This window comes from Leuciscus leuciscus (genome assembly GCF_965113295.1).
Source record: "Leuciscus leuciscus genome assembly, chromosome: 13".
Lineage (NCBI taxonomy): Eukaryota > Metazoa > Chordata > Actinopteri > Cypriniformes > Leuciscidae > Leuciscus > Leuciscus leuciscus.
Genome location: NC_138737.1, coordinates 7,427,863 through 7,437,900, shown reverse-complemented (window position 1 = coordinate 7,437,900; position 10,038 = coordinate 7,427,863). Strand labels below are relative to the sequence as shown.

The 10,038-nt window shown below is 37.1% G+C and overlaps 1 protein-coding gene across 1 annotated transcript in view; it reads left to right on the top strand.

Moving 5' to 3' along the window:
- The first annotated feature begins 2,845 nt into the window (after positions 1-2,845).
- The window catches only part of phf19 (PHD finger protein 19), a 29,443-nt gene continuing 22,250 nt past the window's right edge, over positions 2,846-10,038 (top strand). Inside the window, exons 1-6 of the mRNA XM_082188157.1 lie at positions 2,846-3,040; positions 4,656-4,861; positions 5,571-5,652; positions 5,860-5,955; positions 8,750-8,844; positions 8,957-9,105. Of these exons, the coding sequence (XP_082044283.1) occupies positions 4,682-4,861; positions 5,571-5,652; positions 5,860-5,955; positions 8,750-8,844; positions 8,957-9,105 (602 nt within the window). The 5' untranslated portion in view covers positions 2,846-3,040; positions 4,656-4,681. The remainder of the gene's footprint in view (positions 3,041-4,655; positions 4,862-5,570; positions 5,653-5,859; positions 5,956-8,749; positions 8,845-8,956; positions 9,106-10,038) is intronic.

Below are 10,038 nucleotides of genomic sequence, written 5' to 3'. Positions count from 1 at the left end.
GTTATCGTTATAGTTGTGGTCTGGACTCTGCTATTCTATATTTAGATAAATTTTTAGAACTATATCGTTATAGTTATTTATTGTCTCCGTGTAAACTACCAAACTTGCTTATTTGTGAAAACTATTACGTTCTGCGCGGGGGAACAGGGATCGTTTTGACAACATTGTCGTATGAATGCGGAAATTATTTTGTTTTTTATGTTTTTAATATATATATATTTAAATGTCTACATAGTTTTTATTCATTTTTATTCCAGTTTTAGCTTTTTTTACTATATCAAGTTAAAATGATAATGTGAAATGTTTTGGCAACCTGCTGAAATGAAGTTCGTTTCAGTTAAAGGTACACTGTAACTTTTGGCCCTCTAGCGGTTAAAAAATAACATTGCATGCACATTTTGTGGCTCTTCATGACTGCGGATGAAATGACCCTTCACAATACACAATGCTTTACAATGAACTTACAGAGATACATAAGGCAATTTATCTGTTCAATAAAATCTCTTACTCACCTGTTGAGTAATAAAAACGCCATCTCCGCATCGCTTTACACCTTTTTAAATCCCTCAGTTCTCGCCATCTCCGAAAAGCCACGCTAATGTTGATTCTTGTTTTATTACGAGCTTTGTCGCGTTCTCTTTTTGCCAGCAGACTCTCCTCTGTTCGGCGTTTGTTTAAAATGGGTGATTCCCCAGAGGTTTGAGATTTAGTTGCTCCATGTCAACCTTTTTCGCTCGTTGCTCAACTAACTTACGTCACTTCACACCATAAATGCATTAAAGCTACACTGTGTAGATTTTTCTCCCATCTAGCGGTGAAATTGTTTATGACTACCAACTGAATATTACTTTCTAGCCCCTCCCATTCCAAGGGCATTTTAACTCCTAAGGTGGCCGTATTATTTCAAATCTGCCGGCAATCGCGAGTAATCTCCCCCTCGCATTCGTCATGGTGCCACTGAGTGTAAAAACGCGAAAGGCGAAGCTTGAATTTCCAGGTATGTCCCTCTTTGGCTAATGTATTTTCAATATGGCGCAACATGGCTGCCGCCATTCGAGCGACTCGCTCGTATGTATTCTAAATGGCAGATTCTACGCTTACGAGAATACTTGATTAGTTGGTAGAAGTAATTACACATTAATGAGCACACATTTTGAAAGAACAAAGTGTTTTTTGCTAAGAATCAACTTAAAAAATTACACAGAGTAGTTTTAAAGTAGTTGGAGCAACTTTTCTCTATTTACCACAGTGAAAATCCATCCCGACAGGTCTAAAATTTAAACACTTATAATAGGAATAGGGTAAGACAAAAATGTGTTTTGGAAGAAGGATTGATTTATTGACTCGTTACATACTCGTTACAAAGTTAGTGTACTAATAACCCTGAATAAAAGTCCTTGCTTTGGTTGGTGCAAATCGTTATATCATTCTGCTCACTTGTATTTATTTCATACAATGATTAGCATCAAAACTTTGATATCTTTTGAAGTAGAGTCATTCAAACTTGTGTAGCATGCATCCTTATATCAAATATAGGTTACTATCAGATTAGAACATGAAAAGATGAAACGGACTCATAAATTGTACATTTATTTAGCATTTTTTTAATGTATTTGATCCATGATCCATCTATGAAGATCCATTTTTTTCTCACCAAATGCAGTGGCTACTGTGCAAAATCACCTAGTTTTTACTTGAAATGATTCTATAAAATTGTAATATTTGTCGCTGTAGCATTTTTTATTTTATTTTTTCATTCTTCAACACGTTACCTTCATGTTAACTCTTACAGGAATGTGTGCACAAAAATCAACCTCGTCCTGCTGGTAAGCATTTTTTAAAAGTCCTGAAAGTAAACTATTATAACCCAACTTTGGAGAGAAACTAAACACAATCAATTGTTCACAAAATCAAAGAAAAGAACAGGTGGTTTCTCAAAGTGATTACTGCACTTGAGAAGGGTTCGACACTTTGTACCATATGTACAAATCAACATCACTCTTGGTATTCAGCAGCCCCTGAGTTAGCATGTTTAGTTTGTTTTTGCGACAAAAAAAATCATTTAGTCAGCTCACCGTGACCCTGTGATGTCTGCCTGAATCACACTGTCCGAACTTTCACAGAAATCTAAGAATACTACTGTTATGCCAGCGAATACAAGCCATTATGTGTTAAAAATGTAACTGCATTGTGACAGCTGTACTTGCACTGCCAGCAAACCTTTACTGATGCCAAGGGCATTTATGCTGACAGACAACTCACTCTCTCTGACACATCTCTCACATCCACTCGTCAAATGTAACATTCATAAATTACATAAAAAAACATATCATGCTCAAAATGTCAATTATGCAGATTCATCTGTCTGTATAACTTTGAACCCATATAACATCTATAATTTTAATATATTTTAAAATATAATATAACAATAAAAATACATGATATCTATCTATAACTTAATTTAACTATAATTTAACATCTGTCTGTCGCTCCATCCATCTATATAACTTTATAGAACTATATATTTTTTAAAATATATTTTAAAATCTAATATAAAAATAAACATACATGATATCTATCTAACTTTATATACCCACAATGTAATATCTATCTATCTATCTATCTATCTATCTATCTATCTATCTATCTATCTATCTATCTATCTATCTATCTATCTATCTATCTATCTATCTATCTATCTCTTTTCCGCTGTTATGTTGTAATATTAGAGGATTTTTGTAATGTCTTTATTTAGTCATTGGATCAGAGCTTCTGTAGCCCCTCCTCGAGACCGCTGCTGTACTTCCTGTACGCGGATGATGATGATGATGATCGGGTTATGTTAATTACATAAGCAAAAAGCTTCGCGGGAAAAGGTGAAAAAATGGCGACGTGCACTGACTGCATTTCTGCGCCGCTTGTGCTGTAAAAACACCAGACACTCCCTCAAACATCGCGAATGGGACATCGGGCTGCCAGAGGAGGAATATCTGCACTTTTTGGCGCGTTTTACCCGCGGGACTGGAGAGAAATCAAAGCGGTAATCTCAGCGCGAGATGTGTTTGAATGTGACCCGATTCAAAACCTGCAGCATTAGTGCGTAACAGTCACAGCTGTAGTGATCTGATGAACTTATTCATGCATATGAAAGAGTAATAATGTGTTTTTTTTGCGCGTGTTGTGTGTGATTACAGCCAGCATGACAACTTGTCTGAGTCCCTGAGAGAAGTTTAATGAGTGCGCAAGTTTTCCAGCATGCACTGATGATGATGTTGCATGTCTTCAAATGGGGAGGGAGTCAGTGTGCAAAGATTCGGCTATGATTTATATACGCAACTGAACTAATAGACTGTTTAGACTTTTTAAAGTGACTTGTTTTTAAGCAGGCGTGCATGCTTTTAAAGTTGATGCAATAGTTTTCTGTCACGCAGAGAAAAGGCAGGCATGTTTTATTCTTACAGTTAGAGCACGGTTGGAGAGTGTGTGATTCTTGGCCGGCTGGTTTCGATTGATTTGAATTTTAGAAGTAGAAGAAAACTGGCCGAGATCAGTAAGTCTGAAGATCACATCCTGACGATGAGTCAACCAGCTCAGTTTCTCTGCTGCCTTTTTAACTCATCAGGGTTGAGACTGAGTCAGGCAATATTCCCCATGTGCACAGTTGTGGTTGGACGAATCTATTTGCAGTTCTACAAAATTCCTGCAGGGTTGTCAAAACCATCGTGTGTACATTCAGTACATACTTACCTTACCTGCTGTACTGTACGCTACATACTTGCACATTTTGAGTGGTTCCTAATCAGGGTTTTTTGAAAATGCTTAACTTTGTTGAACCTGCAAAACATTTAAAGCTTTAAACGTCTTAAAATTAATAGATAAATAAAATACATAATATTAATATTTAATATAATAATGTAATTCATTTTAAATAACAAAAATGGGTTTAATGTGTTCGGCTTTTATACATATATATTGATTGCAACAAAAAGCAGGTTTTTATTGATTCATCCATTTTGTCAACTTCTGTATATGTTTTATCAAGCTTTTTAACTCCCTCAATTGTGTCAAGTTTGTAGCACCAAAACCCAGAAGAGAATTTGTGTTTCCAAGCTATTGGTTTCCTCAGGAATTTCCTATGGGTTTTTTAAAATGGCATTTATGAGTAAAATAAGGTATTTGTTTGGCATTACTTTTGATTCATTTTTTATTTTTTTTGTAAATATAAGTTAGTCTGTAAATTGATATAAATCATATAAATCCTTAAACCCCCTTTTTCCATCTGTAAAAAAATATTTTTGGGGTGAATATAGATTGTAAAACAACTGGCACAGAAATAGACATCTTTGACAAGAGCCTTTTCTGGGTGATTTTTCATAAATGCAACTGAACTGAAGTGGGCAAAACCCCTTATTATGTCAGTGTTTATCTTGGTTTTTTGGGGAGTTTTTATAGAGATAAGTGACCACTTGGTCACTAAGGTTTCCATATTTAAATCATTTAAAAAAAAATACTCTTAAAAATTCCAATAGATTATGTTTATATGCGATATGATGCAAGTAATTCCACTTTTGGCATCCCTGGGAAACATCACATGTGATAAACCTGATATAATCTTTGTGTGTGTTTTTTCTTTGCATTTTACCACTGACCCACAGGAAGTGTAGGTGTTTCTACAGTCAGCATGTTGGAATCGGCCTGTCGGGACGGATATCTGACTGTCGGGTCGGAACCTCTAGAACCCAAGCTCCTGCTTCCCAAGAAAGAGAAACCCTGCAGTGACCAGGAGACCAACTTGACCGTGGGCCAGTACGTTCTGTGCCGCTGGTCTGACGGCCTTTACTACCTGGGCAAAATCCAGAGAGTGAGTCGCTGATGCTCTGGGGGTTTATATAAACCTGAACTGAATGCACAGAACATCTCTGTTTTATTGAACACACTGTATATCCTCCTCGGACACAGCAATAAAAAGTGTTGGAATTGAGTTGTTATAGTACTTGGAGCATTAAAAACATCTTTGTACATAGTCTCTAAACTGTTAAGGAAATATTATATTTGCTTTCTGATTTATTTCATAATTTGTGTAAATGTATAGAAAAATGTCATTATTTCCATGTTTTGAGTGGCAACTTCCAATGGAAAAACAGGATAAGAGCATTTTTGTGCCAAAAAAAAAAAAAAAAAAATCCATATTTAATTGGAATATTGTATATTTCTTATCCTGTTCGAGGTGAAAAGAAATTCTCAAAATCCTGATGTACCTTACAAAGGACATGTGTAAAAGAAATGAAAAAGAAAATCATACTGTGCTTTGAAAGCCCTGGATGTCAACTTTAAGATACACCAGATATATAAAACTGTGCCATGTGAAATTCCCAAAAATCAATGTTCCCTACTGTGGACAAAAATGAATTGCTGGGTCCCTGGAGGAAACATGCAAGAGATGTTCATGACCTGATAGCATATGCTCTTAATCATGAATAATTTATTTGGCGAAGACGTATTTATGTTTTTTTTACAGTCTTATGTTCGCGTTTCACATCACAAACGTTCTTCGTTCCATTTCCCTATAGGTGAGCACCTCAAAACAGAGTTGCTTTGTGACGTTTGAAGACAACTCCAAGTTCTGGGTGCTTTGGAAAGATATACAGCATGGTAAGAGGTCTGGGTGGAAATGCATTGTACAAACCAGGGGTTTTTAAATCGTTGGCTTTCTAAAGAAACAACAATATTCATCAGCAAGCTAGAAAGCAGATATATTGTTTGATATGTCATTGTGTCCTGTGAGATGTCTGTGTTACGCTATGGTATTAGTGCTTTGTGACGAAGTAACAAGCTTTATTCTCTCGCTCTCTCACACAGCTGGTGTCCCTGGGGAAGAACCAAAATGCTCAGTGTGTTCTGACATGTCTCTAGTTCCTGGTAATGAAATCCTTATCTGCGGGAAGTGTGGAATAGGTGAGTGAGGCAGACCTAGCTCTTCACGTAACACACAAAACCTTGATATATCACTGGAAAAAAAGTTTAGATAAAAAAAGTAAAGATTCATTTTGAAGAACTGTTGTCTCAAAAACTCAGTTATTAGTAGGGCTGGCGTTCACTAAAGATTTTTCTTTTTGACTAATAGACATTAATTTAAGCCATTTGTCGTCTAATCACACGTTTATATTAATTTAATTACTTAAATATATACTGTGGGTGGAATAAAGCCTATTCTGCACTCAAGCGCACACATAAAGCTTGCAAAGCACCGACAAAAGTATTGATTATGAATTTGTCGGAAAAAATAGCAAGGAGACATTTTAATTGCCTATTAATAAACTAGTGTTTTCTGTGTCAGCGTCGGCTGCAAAGATGAAGTTGACGATGCTGACTCGCCATTTCCACAGTCTAGTGGACTCGCCTTTAGAGAGAAATGCACCTTTCATACGGATTACATAAGCAGAGATTATTTTCAACCGCAAAATGTTTTCAGATTGGTTTGTTTAAAAGTAGACATTTCAAGATTTATATAGATATATTTCTCATGTCTGTGAGGAAAGTAGCGTATACGCTGAGTTTCGGTTCATTTTTGTAGACCCTTTACAGTTTCGAATGATGTATTGCCTATATAACCAAAATGAAGTATTGTAAGTTGTTTCCGCTGTTATCAGGAAAAAATGCAAGTTACATACAATGTTATGGTTTAACTGGTGACCGGTTTAAGTTGTGACGCCAGATGTGAACGCTCGACCGCATATTCGGCAATTCTGAAAGCCTGTGCAATACGTTCATTACAATTAAACCTTTTCACTACAGGATGCTGTCGCAAGTTAACTTGATCACCAGTTAAACCGTAACTCCGATGCCACCATGTTGTGCAGTAAACGCTATACTTTAGCTTCCACACTCCGCACAAACACTTGGATATGTGCCTAATAATAGCGCACATTTATTTAAGTTAACGCTAGAGCGAGCAGCCAAAGTTGCTACTTACTTGCATGTTTCAAATGATAAGCCATATTTGAGGTCGATAGATGATAGGCGAACGTTTGGATTTCCTGCCTAATGTACTGTAATTGCCACAAGGACCCGCCTTTAAAGGTTTTCCCTCACAGACTGCATAACTTTGCCACTTCCTGTGGAGTTTTTTTCCCCTGCGACTAACCGAATAATAAGCCTCTTCTTTTTGACTAACGTTTAGTCGACTAATAGGGGGCAGCCCTAGTTACTAGTGGCATTTGCAAAGAGAAGCATCAGTATTGTTATTAATCATCATACTTGGGATTTGAGTTTTTGAGGTCATTCATATATTATTTACACCTAAAAGTTGACCTTTAGCACATATACAAATTTAAATCTACATTCCTTCTCTTCCTGGAAAACATCACAACTTTATTATTACTAGTTATGAACATAGACTATAAAAAAAGATGGACGACGCACCTTCACTCTCTTCCATTGTAGTAAGTGAAGCCGCCAGTGTCCCAATATGGCGCTGACATCTTGAGTCTCAAGTCTGCGCTGTAGTGAACTTGGAGGCCAAATCTGCGCAGTAGTGAGCGTGAAGTGGAGCCGTGATATCAAGGACATTGATTGTTTAGTTTGTCTCGCGTCATTACTTGGAGAGAGCGGGGTTTATGACCAATACTACAACAAGCCACCTGGGGGCGATTGAGGTGCTTTGGCTTCACTTTTCAGGACTCGTGTGGTACGCTTGGTTATGATGATGATGATGATTTTCATTATTATTATTTTGTGGCATGTTGGTGTCAGCCACCTAGCATTTTATTTGAAAGTTTTTTGTTATTATTATCTTTAATAATAATAATACTTCATTATGGAAAATTAATACACTGCAGTACATCTAAAATAATAATAATAATAATAATAATAATAATAATAATTTAATATTTTATGTAGATTTGGGTGGGATGGCAGGGTGGCAGGTGGTTATTGTGTTGGTCAACCACCTAGCATACACCCATCCTACCAACTACACAGCCACATCCTGGCAACCACACACAGCAACTTAAAATGGTAGTAGTGACCAAGGCTTTAACCATTTAACTCTGAGGGGACCAAACTATTATTTTTTAAAAATGACATCACAAAAATTATGCTATATTTAAAAAAAAAAAAGTTGAGTAGTTTGCATCACTCAATATTACTTTTGGTTATTCAACATTTCTATCATGAATTGGTTTACAATTTACATTTAGCTTCTGTGAACAGTAAAGCCCGGCTACTTTGATTTGATTGGCAAATCAAATATTGCGGTTTGGCGATCTTAATTTTCAATGCTAGTTACGGCTCTAGTTACTTCTGCATGATCATGCAGCTTGCAGCACTCACATTGTCTTCAGAAAATGTAGAAATCTAGTTCTATAATTGTTGCTATGACTTCTTGCATGATGTAATTGCTGGGGAACTCTTCTGCCTGTGGATAAAACTGATTAGCATGTACGTGTGATAATGTATTTTAAAAGAATGGAGTGGAAAATGTGGTGCAATTTGCATTCTAAATGCCATAGGATCTACAAAGTAAATAGAGAACTATTCTGGGTGTCTTTGATGACTAGAGGGGTTTAGTAAGACTGCACTACAGTAATGGCTCGCTGGGGACGCAGAAGTGGCTCTCTGAAGTCTCAAGGATTAGTGTCGACTTCAGCTCTGCTGTTCATATTTACACATCTGATTGGGCATGAGTAGATTTATTTTTTGCACTAATATTTGTCCTCCATCCTTCCGCATGCTTGCCTTGCATCTACAGGCTATCACCAGCTCTGTCACTTACCCCCAGTGGAGAGCTCAGCTGACCTGCCCCCATGGTTCTGCAGGAAGTGCATTTTTGCCTTAGCTGTGAGAGTAAGTCCTTCATATCCATGTGTATACACTATATTCCCTTTCCGTTTCCATATAAATGAATGGGGATCAGGGAAAGTATGTTGCTGACAAGTGTGTTTCATGTGTGTGACAGAAAGGGGGAGCTCTGAAAAAAGGGCCAATCGCCAAAGCGCTACAGGCCATGAAGCAGGTGCTGACCTATAATCCAGAGGAGCTGGAGTGGGACTCTTTGCATCGTACAAACCATCAGCAGTGCTACTGTTACTGCGGAGGACCCGGAGAGTGAGTCCGCCTCGTCTCTTCTCGTTCCGGTCGTTTTGCTGTCTTCCTTCTTTCCCTGCTAGAAGTCTAGGCGTTATGAAAACACTGAATGGATGACAGATAGTCAAACACGAGTTATACAGTTTTGCCTGGTTTCACAGACAAGGCTTAAACCTAGTCCCAGAAAGCAACTTGTTCTGAAATCGTAATATATGTCAGTGCCATTGTTTTGAACTTTTACTTGTTGTCAAGATGCACACCAGTAATGTTTTTTTCTAAGGCAAATATATTTATAAAAGCTACTGCGGGTGGAAATTAGAATTTTTTGCTATAACCTGGCACATGATATCTCTTCTTTTTTAGACTAATGTTTTTTGTGCATTGTCCCTGATTAAATAAAAATAAACTAATTGAACTAAGGCTTAATCCTGGCTTAATCTAAGCCCTGTCTGTGAAACCAGGCCATTATGTTTGACAGTAATGACAATAACCTCCAGAGCAGTGTTCATACCTACAAATTAGTATTTTTTCGGCTAAATTCGGCTAACGTTTTGAAGAAAAAATGTTGTTCGTGCGAATTGTATAGATCCGAAGAGTTTTTTTTTTTTTTTTGGGCAAACACAGTAAACCTCAAAAGAATAAAAAATGGGCTAATTTCCCATAGACTGGAGTGAGACCATAGACGTCTCTCTTGTTGCTGCGATCTTTTGTGGCATGACAGATCGCTGGAGCACCTCAGTTCAAGTGAGAAGCAACACGGAGCACATGTGAACCAATCATCTCTTCCGCTTTACTAGTTACAACACAAAATAAACATGAATGAACATCAGAAGGTTGGGTTTTGAAGTTGTCCTACCTATTTTGTAAAACGGAAGACAACAGCCTTTTTTCTGTTTTCTCTAGTCAGGTACCTCAAATTATGTTTGGGTGGTTATTACTAATAGTAATAATATT